General features: G+C 31.8%; 1 protein-coding gene across 9 annotated transcripts in view; it reads left to right on the top strand.

The window, feature by feature from the left end:
• Nucleotides 1–19,436, top strand: part of Obsc (Obscurin) — a 633,182-nt gene that overhangs the window by 447,989 nt on the left and 165,757 nt on the right. For all 9 annotated transcript variants that reach the window (XM_081756092.1, XM_081756083.1, XM_081756059.1 and 6 more), the window contains 3 exons: nt 1,508–1,670; nt 5,496–5,693; nt 15,530–15,691. In XM_081756092.1, coding sequence (XP_081612218.1) covers nt 1,508–1,670; nt 5,496–5,693; nt 15,530–15,691 — 523 coding nt within the window. The remainder of the gene's footprint in view (nt 1–1,507; nt 1,671–5,495; nt 5,694–15,529; nt 15,692–19,436) is intronic.

Below are 19,436 nucleotides of genomic sequence, written 5' to 3'. Positions count from 1 at the left end.
AAGTTGGATAAAGAATTCTCCATTGGCTTCCCTCTTCAAGTGCCTTGTCACTTGCAGATCCTCCAGTGATGGGACACTATCTTTTCTTTTTCTATGTTCTTTATTCTGTATTCTTCTTAATTTATTAGAATTATTATTTTTTATTTTGTTCTAGTTTTATGTCGTTCTTATAAGTTGTTTTAATATATTTTATAGGAGACATATTTAATGTTATTACTAAATATCCAATCCATGTTAAGGGTTAACTTGACGGTAAATAATCTTACTTAGTAATAACCGCAATACCTGGTATTATTGTTTACGATATTGTTTGCTTCAAATACTGATTTTAGTTTGTGAATTATGGGTTCCTAAAACATTTACAAATTGTATTCTCATTATATTTCCACCATTATTTGCTACAATTCTTTGAAGTTTAATTGGAATATAGGGGCTGTTTTATTATAGATTACAAAGAAATAAAAGAAAAAGTTTTATATAAGTTTAACGTGAATTATTTTTATTTCTTTACTGTTTAGTTGTTTTTTCATGACTTCTATTGTACGCAACATACAGGAAAACAGAATAGATACTAAATTGTTTACTTACTATCAAGGAATATTTTAACTAAGTACTGCAATATGGGCTTCCTTACTTTCGAAGCACGGGCTTCGCCACAAAGGTTCGCAACAGTAATATTTAACACTGAGGGAGTGGTTTTGGTTACTGGAAATTGAAATATGGGCGTCTGCAGATATTTTCGTAGAGAAGAATTTATAAATACTGAAAATAGTGAAAGAAACCTATTTTCTACAAATAAAGAAGAAGAACTATGTCTTGAAGTTATGCTGCAATAACATTTAAAAAAACTTTTGTCAACCTACTTTTTATATCAGAGAACAAAACGATGGAAATAGTCACTGTCATTTAAAGAAAACTATATCTGTGTATGTTTTCAACAGTTTCACTATAATAAAATAATACAATTTTTAAACTCCTCGGTTTTTAAATCTTAGCTACTACATCTCCAATGCCAAAAAAGATTCAATAATGTGTCTAATTTTTTAAAAGTATACATTATTTACTTCTAAAGTCGTGACAAATTATTAGAAATTTAGGTTTCTTTCATACGTTAATATAATGAATGAACTGGTTAAATTTCACTACATTGCACACAAAACTGTTCTATACAAAAGAGGAACAGAAAATAAATCAAAAACATGAAAACAAAATTGAAGTTATTCTATAAAATATAATATTTTCCCACTTAAAGAACTGCATACCGATAGTCGCAAAGAATAAAAGCATATTGATATTTTGTACGATGTATTGAGTAGACGCAAATCAGTAAACTGCTTTACAAGAACCAACTTTTGACTCTACTGCTTGGAAACTAGAACACTACGTGTCATTTTCACGGTTAAAGCAAAATAGTTCTTAGCATTTTTAGTAAGACTAGTGATAATGTTTACAGAAATCTTACCCATTCTATAAATTAAGCATTATTTGCATTATTGCATTTCAACAGTTACCTGAGGTTGAAGTGAAAGATCACCCTGACGATCCACGAACGTTTGAGCTCCATCACAAAGTTATTGGATACGGACGCTACCCACTGACTATCACTGCACACACTGACGACACCAAAGAAGTCTGGTTGAAGGAAATACGACAATACGCTTCAGACGTCCGTAAGTAACTTTTTTAAGTATGTGTTCTCATTCTTCTTCTTTATTACGTGCTAAATTTTCTTATCAACACGAGTCTATTATAATCTAGAAATTAATTATTGAATTAATTCAGAAAAAGGATCACACAATTTTCCTTTTAAAAAACAAGCACGTTAACACTGAAAATTTTACTCTTAACGTGTATGGAAAATTTTTCTCTGTTGAGCATTCATATACAAGCTTTGACTTTTAAAGAATTTTGTCGTAAACAAATGTCTTTAAAAAGGCTTTCACTCTAAATAGCATTGCTGTCAAATTTTGCAGTAAATTTTCTTAAATTGTAGTGTCTAGGTAGAATAACTGAAAATATGAAAGACCTGCCATTTTTTTTCTTGAACTGTGTTGCAATGTAAGTATTTAGTAACATGTCAGTTTGAAATTGCAAGTATTTTATAGATGTATTTGTTCAGTCCTTTTTTCTCATTCTTTGTCTCTACTAAATTACCGTGAATAATATGTTCCCTATTTTATAAATAATAACTTTTTTTGAGTGAAGAATAACTGTGATGGATCTCATACACTTACTTCCAGTCAAAACCATTATACTCTAGCTAGCAAGTTGGATTTTAAATGTGAAGTTACTTATTTATCTAGTTCAACTACATTGTCATATGCATAGAATATTAGTTGATATCACTATTTATATGTACATAGTCTCTCCCTAATAACAAACATTAGTAACAAGAAAACTAAGAATGATAAAAGCATGTGGTTTGCGGCAAATAATAGGAAAACTCAAAAAGTATTTTGTTTTACCTGATTTAGATAATTTCCACATGTGCTCCATTAGTTGCCCTGCGATGTTATATGCGAAACTTGCGCGTCGGGTACTGTATTCTTGTGTTAACCCATAAACAATCTGCGTATAACTTGTATGTGTATAACTTCAAGCATTTGTGTAAAATTTTTAACACAATTGACTTCGGAATGTCCAGTTCACGTGATTCGCAACGCAAGAATTTCTGTGGGCTTCGGGTTTAAGAAACACGGACAGCCTCCACACTTTACTCACTAACACTCGGTCTACCGCTTCTATCACGATCTAAAACACTTCCTGTTCCAATAAACTTCTTATACCATTCCTCTATGTTCTTAACATCTCGTGTTGCTGTCTATACTCTCTCTCTCCTGAATGTTCGTTGAACTGTGATGAGAAATTTTGTTTCATGATAACACAACACACACTTCGCTTTCTACTGTGCTGATGCCATTTTTAAACAAATGACTGTTGCGCTGCGGTCAGCTACAGTAGATGGCAGCACAGGCTGTGTCAAAATCTTGAAGTACCATACAAACGATGTTTTCAGACCGCATGCCTCTATTGTTCTTTGTTTTCTTGTTATTAATGTTTGTTATCAGGGAGAGACTTTACGTTCACCCTGCATTTTGCAATTATACTTAGATATATCCATTAAACAATTTTAGTTTCAATATACAAACATAAAGTGCATCATCGTCTTTGTTGCATGTTTATGTATAAAAGTTATATTCTGTCTCAAAACAGAACCTGCATAACGAAAAATGCCCATAGAATAATTTGAAATGGAACCACATATATAACAGATCGAAACCCGAATGGATATTGTCTAACCAAATTCCTGTTGGGAGAGACTGTTCTGTTTTCAGTTTTTCTGTTACCAAGCATGTTTACCTATAGTTACCTTTCAAGATCAAGAAAATCTAAAAAGGTTGATCGTGTTATTGTGGAATACCAATATTAATTTCCTTTTATCGTATTTTAGTTCACAAATGCAAGCCATACTTTGCAGTAATATTAATTTAATGAGAGAAGAAAATTTGAAGATGAATGTATATACACTCCAACTAACATATTGAGTTGATAAATTGTATTTTCAGCTCAATAAATTGTTGGACAGAAAAATTAAACCAGGCCTTATCCATCTGTATTTATTTTTTGCTTACATACAGACCTACTAGTTCTGGAACAATCATTCAAGTAAATTATGCTAGGTTTGCTAGAAGTACAGTATTACAGATTTGTTTTCATCGCAAAATATATTCACTATGTTCTGTAGTTGTAACACCAATAAATTAATATGTGCAAAGTTAGTCAGCAGATATAAGGTGACTGATAAAGGCATAGTGTAGATCTGTGCGTAAATTATAAGAATATATATTTCTATCATGTTAATCGTTTGAAATACGATGTACTGTACACATAATTGTTGTTAAATAGTTGCTTAAAATCTTGAGTTTTCAACCACGGCTTTGGAGAAGAACACAACTGATTTGAGAAATTAATTTTAGTTTGTAAATTCGCACGTAGTCAGTAAAGAACCTTGCCTGTATAGCCCAATGTTTTTCACTTTATAAAGTCGCTCTGAGTCAGTAAAGATCTTACCGGTATAGCTCAGTGTTTTTCACTTTATAAAGTCTCACTGAGTCCGTGAAGAATCTTGCCTGTATAGCCCAGTGTTTTTCACTTTATAAAGTCGCTCTGAGTCAGTGAAGAATCTTACCGGTTTAGCCCAGTGTTTTTCACTTTTTAAAGTCTCACTGAGTCCGTGAAGAATCTTGCCTGTATAGCCCAGTGTTTTTCACTTTCTGAAGTCGCTCTGAGTCAGTAAAGATCTTACCGATATAGCTCAGTGTTTTTCACTTTATAAAGTCGCACTGAGTCAGTGAAGAATCTTACCGGTATAGCCCAGTGTTTTTCACTTTATAAAGTCGCACTGAGTCAGTGAAGAATCTTACCGGTTTAGCCCAGTGTTTTTCACTTTTTAAAGTCTCACTGAGTCCGTAAAGAATCTTGTCTGTATAGCCCAGTGTTTTTCACTTTCTGAAGTCGCACTGAGTCAGTGAAGAATCTTGTCTGTATTAGCCCAGTGTTGTTCATGATGCGTTATTACGACTATCATCTGTTCGTTATTCCGGAGAATACAACTATAGGTAAACTAAACCAAATTCCCCTGGTGTTACAATTCATCAAATGCTTTGATTGGGCAGATTTCCTTCCTAAGTGATTCATGATTAGAGTAACAGACTTTAGTAGCATTATTTGTAACTCTCTAGTTTTGAACAAAATACACTCTATTCCGTGTCTAAAGTAATAATTAAATTTTCTCACTTTATTTTAGCTTGATCTCAATAAGATTTATTGTTTTATAGATATATGACTTCTATATTGTACACACAATTCGCTACACAAAGCTTCTCTTAATAGGATTATTTATTTTCAAAACACAAAGAAGAAGTAGAAAAGAAACAAAGAATATTGACACTTTTAACTTAAACTAAAATTACAAATCGCTGAGCAAAGCAACGTTTATTTAAAAATAATAACTGTGTAACAGTTTCGCCAACTAACTGAACATATCGGCTTCATCAGACACTAGACAGCCAATATGTTCAGTTAGTTGGCGAAACTGTTACACAGTTATTATTTTTAAATAAACATTCTTAGAGATCTATATATTTAGTTTAAGTTATTTAAGACAGCAAAGCTAGTATGAACCATTTAGTTATTGACACTTTTAACATGTGACAAAATTAACTTTAAAACAATTATTATTTTCAGTTAACCCTACTCTTTGCACGGTAGATCGGAGTTTAACATTTCTTGGCAAGATCATAATATGTAAATGAGGAAAAAATTGCCAACTTAAGCTCATTTATCCGTTGGTGTCACCTTATTGTTGACGATTTTCAACTCCAAACAATGAAAGCCTGCACGTCTTTTATATACGACTTTTTGTACATATATTATATGTTCATAAGCATACGTCTATATGTAAATAAATTGATTTCTTAAATTAAATTTTACAGTTGCTCTTGCGGAACACGCAGCTGACGATCTCCAACTCGAAGGCCCAGGAGACGCAGAAGAGGAATTACCCGCGAAGGCAGGGGAGAAGAACCCGGCTGCAGAAAAGCCAGAAGCTGCTCCTGCTTCCAAAAAGGCAAAAACAGAGGGTGACATGGAGGAGTTCATCATGGAAAGTCACTCGCGATCCGTTCGCGAAGGTAAAAGTTGCAAAAATTACAAAATAGTTCAGCTCTTAATACTAATCTATCTTTTATTTCTTGTTCTCCAAGCACGGGACTTTCCAGATTAAAAAAAAAAAAAAGCGGCAGTAAAACTCATTGACTAGAGTTAGATTTTTCATTTATTATATTTTAAAAGATTATAATATTTACCTGTTTACTTTTTAAATGATATTCCCCTTCTGTAATTTGCATCATTATGTTTCGTTCCTACCACATAAAGAGAAAACCACAAATTTCCTTGCACTCACATTGAAATTGAAGGTAATTGCATTACTAGTAAAAATCATAGCACTGGAAAGAAAAATGGGGTAAATTTCCTGCTAAAGCGTTGCTATCCTACCAAATTTTTTTGAACAAAATAAAACTAATACATACTACATAACATACATACAACTACATTAATACATAATATATAATACATACTACCACTTAAAGAGAAAATCACAAATTTCCTTGCACTCGCATTGAGATTGAAGGTAACTCCATTACTAGTAAAAATCATAGCACTGGAAAGGAAAATGGGATAAATTTCCTTTTAAAGAATTGTTATCCTACCAAATTCTTTTGAACAAAATACAACTAATAGATACTAACATCTATTTTTGTGAAATTATCAGCTATTAAGTTTTTTAATCCCTTTTCCCCCTTCTTAATTTCTGGAGCTCCCCGCTATATCCCTTTAAACAGTTTTTATATGCAATAAGAATTTCTCCATAAGCATTACAATTTATTGAATAATATGTTTTTATAGAAAACTAGAATTTCAGAAAAAAATGAAATGTAAATATTTGAAATATTTTCTTTATATACTATATATTTAGTATTAAAACTTTTCTAAACTATTTAAATAATTTCTTTTTAAACATACTTATAAACAATCAGGAAATGATCAGGAAAATAATAAAAAAAAAAATAAAGTGGTTCAGTTTTAATTCAACGGAATTACTATTGTCTAAAGGGAAAATTTTGCAGATATCAAAAAATATTGACAGAACTGCCGAATGGCATAATAAATAATATTCGGCAAGAAGTGTTTCATGATTTCATGTACTTTGTCAATATTCTCCTGGGTTAGTGCTGCTATGAGTTTTCCTGATCGGGTGTCATCTTCAATGGAGGTTCTCCTCCTCTTAAATTCGGCTGCCCGTTTCTTCACTATGGCATATGAAGGGGCACAATCACTTAAAATAGCAACTATATCGGCGTGGATCTCCTGCGGCTTTAAACCTTTGTTATGGAGATATTCAATAACAGCTCTCGCCTTCAATTTCTCCATTTGGTCACACTTTGCCCACTAAAGTCGATATTAAAACCAAATTTTCTATAATATCATGGAAAGGTTTAACAAATACGCCTAAAAGTATGACATGTTCAGTTCTAATATTTCTTAGTTAAACTTAGAATTTATATAACAACCCACTTACGTTAGTTAAGGTCAAACTGTTTCACACTAAGCATATCCCAGTATGTTGTCAGAAATAGTTAAGAGCAAAGTGTGTTACATTAGACATATCCCGTATATTGTCAGAAATACTTAAGGGCAAATCTACCATCTAGGTATATCTCAGTATGTTGTCAGAAATAGTTAAGAGCAAAGTGTATTATATTAAGTATATTCCAGTATGTTGTCAGAAATACTTAAGGGCAAATCTACCACCTAGAGATAGCTCAGTATGTTATCAGAAATATTTAAGAGCAAATCTACCACCTAGGTATAGCTCAGTATGTTGTCAGAAATAGTTAAAGCCAAACCGTGCCTCTGGCCCATGTTGGATAAAACAATTGTGCATAAAAATAATACGGCTGTTTTTCCCTTAAACATTCTATGTCCAAGGTCCATTGCCCAGTAGTTACTGGTACTGTACGAGACTTAAGAAACTGATGTACTTTAAGAAAAACACGTATCTCTGATTCGTCCAATCATTCCTCCCGGTGGAATTGGTTATTTATCTATCAATAGATCTGATAGTGCAAAATGAAGAATGCTGATTGGATAAATGTAAATAAGTGAGTTTGTAAGACATAGAAGCGTCTTTTTTAGAATTCTCGTGAGACTAGGGTTACCACATGTTAGCATTTATTCAAAGATGTTCCCATTTTACGAGGAAAAAAAATACATTTTTCGAATTTCCTAATTTGTTCGCATTTTCTAAGCTCAAATGTATTGTCAATTCAGTTTCAGACATTTCACATGCAAGATATATTTGGCTATTTGTATTCAAAGAAGGAACTGTTAAAAATGTCAGATGTACTGAAACACGTGAAGAGCCGAAGTCAGCATAATACTATAAATACTCTTGTTGGAGCGAAGCTCTTCTTCACTCGACTAAAGTGATGGTTTATCCGGATACTCCTCCGAGATGATTAAACCGTTCTAAACCAAATTTGACATGATGATTCGAGAGCGTGTGCTGAGTATTGTAAGGGGTAGCATGTAAAGATCGGACATACCATTGAGAGATAATCACCGAAAACAGGTTGACCATAGACTTAACCTTAACCTTAAAATTATTCAGTGTCCCCAAAAATATTTCTGGTTTTAATACAGTAAAAGTGTCACTACTTTTTTGGAGGGGGATTTAGTTTACATGTTATGGTTTCTGGTTTGATTCTGCCAGTAACCACATACTTGTCTCAAAGTTATGCCGAAGACAGCTCGTGAGAGAAGTTATTCTAGTAAAAATTAAAGTTTTATCACTTAAAACTAAGGGAATAAAAGTTATCTAATGTATTAATTATTGTATACAACAATTAGTCCATTCAGAAAGTTTTTTCTTTAAATTTCAAGCAAAATAACGTTACTTTTACCAGTGTGACTTCCCTCAGGAGCTGCCTCTAGCATATGTAAAAATAGAGGTATCTCAGTGTAATCCAAATTAAGATATTAAGGAATGTGTTGTATCTGTGTGTCACGAGATGATAATTTGAATAAATTAGTCTAAAAAGTCTTCAACAATAAAGCACACGTTTTCATATTTACGGACATATCATAGTTATAACTCAATGAATATATCAGTCTATCAAATACAAAACTTACCTACTTCGAACTAAGAAGCATGAAATATAAAAGAGATTCAATAGGTCTTTAAGTTCTCGATGTGCTAAAACATTCGATTTCATGAAAGCGTCCATAAGTTTATTTCCAGATAGTTTGAAAAAGAGAATGAAATAGAATATTCTCCAAATCCATTGTTTACATTGCAGGAGTTTCCTGTCTTTTTTTCCTTTTCTTTTTCTTTCTTTTTTCTTTTTTTTGGCTGAAAAATCACTTTGTGTGGGTAAGTAGTTTTGAATTTGAACGATTCATATTAATAGGGCTCTACGTGATGTTTCTAATCACTTTCATAAAAATTTACCAGTATCACCAAAAGAACGATTCTAACTTTTGGATCGTAAATCTTATAGTACGTAGGAAAATATTGTCAAGTTTCTTCGTACGTACAGAGAGTTTATAGCCCATGTGTTTTCTGACACCATAGTTCAAATTTATGTTCGTTGGTTCGACTTTCAGTCAGACTGTTATCAATCAGATTCCATCTTGGCATCCCGAATCCCAATACCTCGTTGGCGTTAAGGAGTAATTCCCTGAAAAGTTGTATAGATTCAAAAGTTATTAGTCAAGCCCGGACTAAATACACTTTGGGACCTCCCGTGTTCAAAAGATCTTTTTACCTTTCAGAATCAATCTCTTGGAGAGATACAGAGATCCAAATTCAACAAGTATTCCCTGGTAAACTATCATATTATTACACTTAGCTGGGAGGGGGAGAACGGTGGTTCAGTGGTAGAGTGCTTACCTCTGGTGCGTGGACTCCCTGGTTCAATCCCGGTCCAAGTAAATCTGTGGTGGACAACATCGTGTTCGTGGGTTTTCTCGGGATTTATTCCCGTTTTCTTCCACACTCTCATTCCATCAATTCTTCCATCATCATTCACTTTCCTTAATCATCTGTCTCCCTTAGCCTAAAGGGCATAGTCGTGAGACGTTAAACTGAAATATGTCGTTACATTTTTACTACACGTAGCCTTGATCTGATTAACTCCAGTACTCCAGTACGATCCACATTGGTTTCTTTCTTGCATCTTCTTTAATGTAATAGTGTATTAGCTGTTTCTGACCATCTCCAGTCCCTTTAATTTATGTTACAGAATATTCCATTTGAATTCATTAGGGTACACGACTTGGGAGCGTACAAGAATTGTGTTGGTTCAACTTTGTTTTGGAGAACTTTAAGAAATTTAGTTTTATATTAACTCTATGATATGTCAGAACGGGTTTGATAACGTCAAACGTTTTAAGAATAGTTTGCTAATAAGACCTGCTATATACACTATGAGATAAATCCTATGAAATATCTAAGGATTTATCTTACGAAAAATGTTACGACATATGTCGTGGGAACTACCCTTTTGTGCTATACACGTGAAGATTTTTCCTGTTTCACATCCTCCGAAGAGGTGCCATATCTCACAACGCATATTCGGCCAGGAAAGTTTTCTAGTGCCTACTGCTTTGCATGTATGTTGTGATGGAGCGTTAACTTTGTATTATATAAAAATGTATGCACCTCGTATGCACCAATAAGTGCGCAAACAGCATCTTTGCTGGCCGGGAGAAAACAAATGTGTTTTCACTTTCTTTTAGCCGATGTCGCTTAAATCGAAGTCTTTCGAAATTTCTTTCAGAAATAGAGCGTGCTCTAAACAATAGAAATCTCATAGGATCGTTCAGAACATAGGAAATGACATGCAATCTGATGCCATACACGTTTAGATTTTGATTCTCCAAAAATTCTAAGATATTTCCTAGGATTTATCTCATAGTGTATAGCAGGCATAAATAGCTGAGTTGAGTTGATTTTGAGTTTAACGTCCCTTTTCAGCAGCGAGGCTATATGAGACGTGGACCTACTGATTAACGTGGAATCCGAACCACATGAGCCAGGCATAAATAGTGTCTCTGTGCACAAACAAAGTTTTAAAAGTCCGATTTTAATTATAATTTATCTCAACTCATGTTTACTATCAACTCTAGTTTTAAAAAAAAATGCGCTTTGAATTAGTTCAAACTTACGATATTGTTTAATATCGATTCACAATAGGTCTTTGATTATCACCGTAACCCCAAATATGAGCCAAAATTTCTGAGCTCAAAGAAAAATCTTGGAAGTATTTTATATTTCCAAGAAAGAATACAAGAATATATGTAAATATTCTTGTAAGTACCGAAAACTGTACATTACGAGTATTGTGATATTTGAAACGTTGTATAAGGCGCTTATAAAACACTTTTTAGAAGATACGTTGAAAAGATATCCAAGGAAATTATATTAGTAATAATTAATTTTTCTACACAGCATGTTGTATTGCAGCAAATAATACGTATAAACTGTAACTGTAGGTAGTGAATAATAATGACAATAGTTTGTAGCTATATTACTAATTGTGTATACAGTATTGTAATTGTAGTAAGGCTAATTATGCGAAATCAAATTTGAATTTTCTCTTCGCAGCTTTCAACTGACGATGAACACATAACAGCGAAATATTTATAAAAGTAGAAAATTTTATTTTCAGGACGTAGGCATTGAATTGGAAGTACAATATTACATTACAGGGTATTAATTGCTTTAAATGTTTATATTGCTTATATCTTGCTTTATACGTATTATGGATCTGCTTACTGCTCTTTCAGCTGCTCTTCTAATTTACAAGTTGTGTTATAGCGCTTATCTCTCAATGTTTGTCTAGTGTCTTTTACTATTATTGCATTTATTTCAGTAGAAGAAAAAAGTCACAAAGCCATTATTTTCATTATACATTTTCATATATTTTTCACTTGTTTCCTAAAGAACATGAAATCCGTGTTTATTTCTCCTTAGATAGAATTCCATTTTTTTTCTTTACTTCGGCTCGTTATACAGATCTTATATAATATTATCATTTTGAACATTCTATTGGAATTATCGTGGAAAATAATACCAGTCTTGTATCAGAAAAAGGAAATTTATAATTAATAAGTCTTAGTATTAGGAGGCTTAATCATGGCGAAATTAAAATGCCGTTAATTTTACAGTAATTATGTGATATCTTCAAATAGATAAAAGATAATCGAAAAGTGGAACAAGAGCTCTCTAGACAATATTATTTTGCATGAGGTACCGTCATCACGAGTCACCTCGTAACTTTCCGTATGCAGCCATTTAGAAACGCGAAAATAAATGCCGATTTTCTAAATGGCTGGAAATCGAAAGCAGCGAAATGGGTCGTAATAACAGTATCTCATGTAAAATAATATTATCTAGAGAGCTCTTGTTACACTTTTCGATTATCTTTTATCTATTTGAAGATATCACATAATTACTGTAAAATTGGCAGTGTTTTAATTTCGCCGTGATGGGACCTCTTGATGAAAATTTACGAGATCTGTGCGGATCCCTACTGGTATTTATCAAAAGCAATATAAATTACGTTATTGTTTGATCGCTATTAGTGCCACTTTTCAACATAGAGAATATATATAGGCGTGAACCTACAACTTTATATGAAATCCAAACTGTATTAGTCTTACTCAGAATTGACACCGGATATCACCACTACAGATGAAGCTTTTAGCGACAAATAAGTTTTTATAAGAATTTTTAAGAAAGTGTAAGATTTTAATCACGAAATAATTATAGGCTTTTGTATAATTCTTCTTCAGTTTTCTGATAAAACTAATCGGAATAATAATTAACTACATTCTAACACTGTAAACATAGAGGCATTTTAAAGCGTACAAACAATCAATACACTTTTCGTAGTATAATATGTTGAGTAAAGATTATATTTAATTTCTACTGATAATAGTCTAAAATCTAATTTCAATGAATTCTTTTAATTTCAATCTCATGCTACAACTAATGAAAACGATGATTTCCTCCATGTTTGAAGTCAACATCACGAGTTCTAAAGTCGAGCTCTATACACCTGCTCTATACAAATCTAAACACTGAATAATTTCATTAAAAATAATATATATATATTTCATTAAAAAAACTGTTACTTTATTTTGTAGTATAACATTAATAATGTAATTACAGTTTTATTTTCAAATTTTAGAACACTATATAGATTGTACTATAAAAGAATACAATTGAATATTTGGAACTCTTAGCAAACTTTATTAATGCAGACATTCCTTTATGGGAAGTTAGAAAATGTTTTCTTTAGAAACTTTCTCGATAAACACACAAAATAAAAAGTTCCAAGTAAATCGCCTTTGAGAAAGACTTACGTTGATATTGCGTGCAACAGAATTATTGACGATATCCATAAAAGTATTGGTGACAAAAATATATGGATTTCAATTGATGAAACGTGCTATATTCTTGGTCTTTCCATTTCTAATGCTGTAATTGGAACTTTGGAAGGGGCAAAGGCACACAAAGTGTATTTGATTGCATCAGAAATTCTGAAAAAAGAAAATGGTACAGCAACTGCACAGTTTTTTACAAAATCGCTGACTATTCTGTGGCTAGTATGCGTAAAACACAACAGAGTTCTTTTGACACAGACGGCTTCATATGTGAAACGTCCTTAAGGTTCTTTTCCCAAATACGCTGCATGTTACTTGTCTGGCACACGCATTACATAGAATTGCTGAAGAGGCACATTTCTATTTTCACGACATTAATCTTCTCGTATCAAATGTGAAAAAGGTATTTCTGAAAGCTCCCTTGCGAACCAATACCTTTCGTGAATTAGGCCCTGAACTTCCGCTTTCACCACGGCCCATCTTAATGGTATGAGGTGCATGTATTTAAAAAAAATTTCTGGCATGCTAAGAACTTCGAATCCATCAAAAGAATCATTGACATTTTTGATGAGGATGATGCGTCTTCAATTAAGATTATTTAAAAAATTTGCTTAAGAAGAACTCCTTGAAAAAGCACCTAGCTTTCATTGCTACACATTTTGCAAAGTTGCCACACGTTATTACAAAACTTGAGAAAAAGAACGAACTTTATCTAGTTCTCTGAAAACCTTAAATGATCTGAGTGTTATACCCGGTGACAAGGGCGTGTATTTGCCATTATTTCTGGACTATACTTATCAGCAAACATTCCTATAAGCTGTTAAAGATATTATTTTGCTGTAATCATGTTGCAAATGACAGTATATATATATATATATATATATATATATATATATAGAATTATTACATTGAAAGTTCAATAGAAAGAAATAGTGGAAGATGCTAGAATTGATAGTATGTTTAACAAGAAAAGAAAAATAGAATTTTAATGGAACTTGAATACAAGTGGAAATTGATTACTATTGGCTACTGATTGAAAGTCTACTGATTTTAACAACTATTAGAGTAGTTATTTTTGAATTTGTTGAACTGAAATCAGCCTTAGATTTCGTAAGCTTAGCTTAGATTTATTAAGCCGTGCTTACTTTATAACTTTTGATTTCGTTAGCTTATGTTAGATTGGACTATATAAGCTATGTTTGAATTAAATTATTTAAGCTTAACATAGTTAAGATAAGCTTACTTGAGACAATAGTGTTTTTCTTCATGCAAGCATGAATATAATCTTATGCTAAACTAACCTAAGGAATGGTGAGTCTCACAGAAATACAAATTTTCGAGATATTAGCATTTGATTTTAAACAACAGAAAAAAAAAGGAATCATATGACATTATGAAAATAATTATCTGTATACACGCATGAAGCTAATCTGTAAACGGGTAGCGAAAAGATAAAGTACCGCTGCTATTCAGTTTAATTGGAAATATAAAATTTCAATCGTAAAATTATGATATTCGTGCCGACAAATATTTAAGGTGCGCCGTATATGATACTAAATGTAACAAACTAGTACAATTAGATGAGCCCATAATTTACATATTTATAATTTACATAGAAAAGAATAGAAAAAGTAAACCATATATATATGGTCTACTTTTTTATTCTTTTCTCTATTTAGTTTATGAAGTTTTTCGCCTTCTAACATCTCTTTCTGTATAATTGACAAAATAATGCCCCTGAAATGACTAAACATTCTACGAATACATATACTTTACCATCTTCATCAACAAAAAGCACAGATTTTTAGATGTTATATCAGAATGCTTGCGTGTTATTTCTTCGATATGCTTAGATATTAGCATCTAAATACATGCACAGACTGGTAACTATTATTACCTAATAAGAGTCCAAGTATTACTTAATAACCGAGTAAATGTTAACAGTAAAAAAATTCTCATGCCCTAAAATATCCAAAAAGACAAAATCTGCGAACGGTTTCGAAACACTCCTCACCTCTTATCCGTTCATCTAAAGCGAAACTTGTTGCTACATAAAAGATATGATATATGAAATTATTTATTTGCCTGAAGAAGATGGGATAAGTTGTAGATTGGTAGTAAGATTTTCTTTTCTTCCTAACTTATGGAAGATGAAAATTTCTTGGTGTGTGTGGTTCTACGTAAGATTACAAATAACACATACTCAATTGACGATCTTGAACTAACATTACAATTAACTATTTTCAACTGTGAATTAGTGCACAAACTAATGCATCCCATCGTATCAATTAGTAATTAATAAATATTAGTTTGATTTTCAATTCTTCTAAATTAAAGTACGATGTAAACTAATTCCTTCTTAGTGCTTAAGTTGTGAATGACAAGGAAACAAGTGAAAAATGTATTCGGATTAAAATGCAAAATCTTTTTTATAAACAAACAAAAAAAAAAGAATGTGTTGTAGCATCTAGGAGCTTTCTCTTGGCTGAAAAGTAGTGTCCTCTGCTATTCATAGAATACCATTCAATGTCGACTGTTGAAAGTTCTGAAGAGATCTTCCACGAATCATCATCAGCGACCCGAGTATCCATGTCTTCTTCAGGGATGCAAGCAATTGGCAGTCGAGAACCCACTCGTCCCATTTTCAGAAAGACCATTGAACCATTCAGTTGTGAACGTAAGTATTAGTGAAGTATTTTTTCTTTCTTTCTTTTTTATCAAAAGTATATTTTTTTCAGGTTACCTGCTAGTTGTAATAAGTGGTAGGTAGTTAAACTTTTAAAATAAACTAATACCATATAATTCTTTGGATAGAGTGTGATTGGAAAATCTTCAAGTAGAAACTATCCTCTAAACTATTACTATTATTTCACTTATTGTCTTAAAGTTGTAGATTAGGGACGCCATTTTGGATTTGTTTACTCTCAATTTATATGGGAACTTCGTTTTATTTATGAAAAATCAAAACAATAAACCAGGAACAATATGTAAACTATACTCAGCATTTAGAGATTTTTAATTAGATTATTTGATGGACAAATCATTGTTGGTTCCTATAGATAAAAAACATCGTAAATCAAATATTTCGACCAAATTGATTGATCCTTTCCCCAAACTCCTGGTATACAGATTTATATATGGACACATCAAATGTATAAAATTCAGACGAACTATAAAACTAATATAATAGTGGCTAACTAATATTACGTTCATATTTGAATTTATAAAAATGAGAAAATATCAGACACGTATTACAGTCATGTACGTGGTAGGAAGTATTCAGTGAAATTAAAATATATGTTTTTTTATTTCTATAGTGAAATATTAGAATTATTATTTTTCATTTTAACAGCATTAATAAATCACATTTTTCGATGTTCACGTTGCTTAAAGACTCAATCGTAAGCTAAATTGTATTTAAAACACATGTTGGCATTCATTTTCAGAGACAACATTCAATTTTTAGAGAAATTCATTTCCATGTAAAGTAAAGCATTATGATTCCAAACTTGCGTCCCTAGTTTTGCATGAAGTTTGAAAGAAAAACTATATAAACTCAAATCCATATATAATATAACTAAAAACAAACAATTATCCTGGTATTTGATACTTACGGGCAATATGCCGCGATATACTGGTATATCTGACCGGTTTTACATTGATAAAAATATTGTAGGTTTTTATGAAATGATCATTAAGTGTGGAATAAAATCTCTTGTTTAAAAGATGATCTAATTCTTAGATAAGATTGCTCGAAAAAAAGACATATATCTTTCTCTCCTTCAAACTCAGTAAATATTTAAGTTTCTAATCGAATTATTTTGTATTTTGTCCATATTAAGAAACTTAAAGGTTCAAATCATATATATATCTGAAGTTCAGTATGATTTTTACTTCCTTTAAATTTTGAAAATGAGTCCTGTATCTCAGCTCTTTTCTATAGCATAAGTGATTTTTATTAAAAATTCAATATTTGTAAACTGTGTTCTATGTTTGTTTCTTGTGGCTATATATCATTCAATAATTGAACTGTGGACTTCAAGAAATGTTCGTTAGGGGAAAGGATTAGACAAGTGTATACCCAATAATCCATATAATTAACTAAAATAACTCTATATTATACCCAAATATACTAGTAAAACAAAGTTTTTCTATCTGCTATAATTTCGTACTTGTAGGTTTATGTATTAACTGTTGTTAACTGTTCTTAATTTTACAAAGCCAGTTTTTAAAACTAATTATGTTTGCAGACCAACTAATTTCCTGAAAAAGGGAACTAAATCACTTTTGTCGGCATAATATTGTAATTGATTTATGAAAATAAGGGATACGTCTGTACTCAGTAAACACAAACAACCTAAGAATAACTTCAATAGACGCCTACATATACATCCTATTAGCTATAAGTTATCATTAACAGTAATCAAAACAAAATAAATTTTCTGATTTAGAAATTTATTAATAACAAAATTACTAGAAACATGTCTACAGACTAATACTTTTTTCTTCACCAGCAAAAAGGTTTACATATAGGATGTCCTTTATCGCCCCTACTAGATAAGAAATTAATTAGATTGTTATATGGCTCAAATTAATAATTATTGGCAGGACGACGTTACAAAAATGACAAATAGAAATATAGAAGTCAGCAAATTCACGTGAGAAAGAGGAGACCCAATCAGAATTCGAAATATAAAGGACAAAATTGATACACTTCCACAAGTTCCTAAGTTAGTTAAGTTAAACTTATTTTTAAGTATAATTTAAAAACGAGTATAAGGCCTCCTATTAATATAGAGAAAAGTTTAACAGGATACTAAAATTACTTTCAAAGTACGTATATTCAATCTATCCAGTGGCGTATGTAGGATTTTGTTTCGGGGAGGCTATGCACAACACGGGGAAGCAGGAGATTGAAATTGCCCACCTGAGGTTGAGAATTAAATATATTTTAATCGATTTCTATTAGGAAAAACATGTGAAACTCGTATGTCGGTGGAGGATCTTACCCCCTCCCCCCAATTCCCAAGCAAATCTGAAACGATGCTCCTGTAAACACACGTTGAACATTTGTAATTTCATATCAACTTAACTGATTTCATTTTAGAAAAAAAGAAAAATATTCAGTTTTATCTGTGTACGTTTTTACCCGAAAGAAAATGTTGAGATAAGTTGAAGCTGAAATATACCGATTGCAGTTTTAGTTGGTGTAGAATACCAGTTTTGCTTATCAGCTTCTCTTAGTTTTGGTATTATTGAGAACTGCCGACTTGAACCATAACTAACAACGGTCGAAGGTATGATAGGAGAAACGAAAGAAAGTAACAACTAAGAAAAAGAAACAGAAGAGTAGAATGGATGAAAGAAAGAAAAAAGAACGCAGGTTTTACATGGAATGAAATTTGACAAATACAGTATTATTTCTGAACAAAGAGCATAAGAAAATGGGAAGTCAATGAAATACTTAGAAGTGGTAAGAAGGATTATTGTTGTACATGGAATGCGAAAAACTAACAAATTTATTTGGGGGGGAGGGGCTTGAGCCCGATAGCTCCTAAATACACCACTCTATCTACCATTTATGAATCAATACATGAGAGCAGCGGAATCTATATATACACTTCAAAAATAAAAATAACATATAGACGATAAGAGAAGCACATAAGAGAGGCAAAAGCAGCAAGCACTAATGTTTCAGAACTTTCAAAATATTTAAATAAACATAAGCACATCATTTCCAACATAATAATTTAATAGAGATCAAAGACATAGATAGAAAGGTCACAGAGAAACTACTTTTATATCTGTAAAACTGAGGTTAAAGTAATTTATACAATTCTTCGGATGGGATTCTAAGTATTCTAAGAATACACACACACACACAAAAAAAAAAAACAACTAACAAATTAACACTACAAAATGCAATATTTATTTCCATAAATTATTACAACTTTTACAAGAAAAATTACTCAGTTCCTTTTTACTAGAAAGTTGGTTTATTTGCAAAATATGTTATACATTACAAATCTGATCAAGTAAAAGTGAGAACAGCGGACAGTAGTGAACACGCGTTATACCATAATAAACCTAAAGAAAAGTGGAGGTAGCAGCTCAAAATACTTTGTTACACTGGTAAACCCTGGGCGTTGTATAGAATAATTTCAGTTAATTAATTATTCAAATACCTAATCACTTTTACTAACCAACTCGGCTCGAAATACTGCTGAGAAGGAAAAAATACTATATATATTTTTAAAAAATAAATCTAGGACACAGGTAAATAACACTGAATTTTTGATGTGTCCTACACTTAGTATTTCAAAATGAATTTTGTAATTTGACTTGCTAGAAAGGAAGTAGATAGAGTTAGCATATCAACCAGCGTCGTTAACAATTACTCAAGATTTTCCGTAGCATTTTGT

This window comes from Thermobia domestica, chromosome 1 (genome assembly GCF_964235325.1).
Source record: "Thermobia domestica chromosome 1, izTheDome1.hap1.1, whole genome shotgun sequence".
Classification (NCBI taxonomy): Eukaryota; Metazoa; Arthropoda; class Insecta; order Zygentoma; family Lepismatidae; genus Thermobia; species Thermobia domestica.
This window is presented reverse-complemented; position numbering and strand designations above follow the sequence as displayed.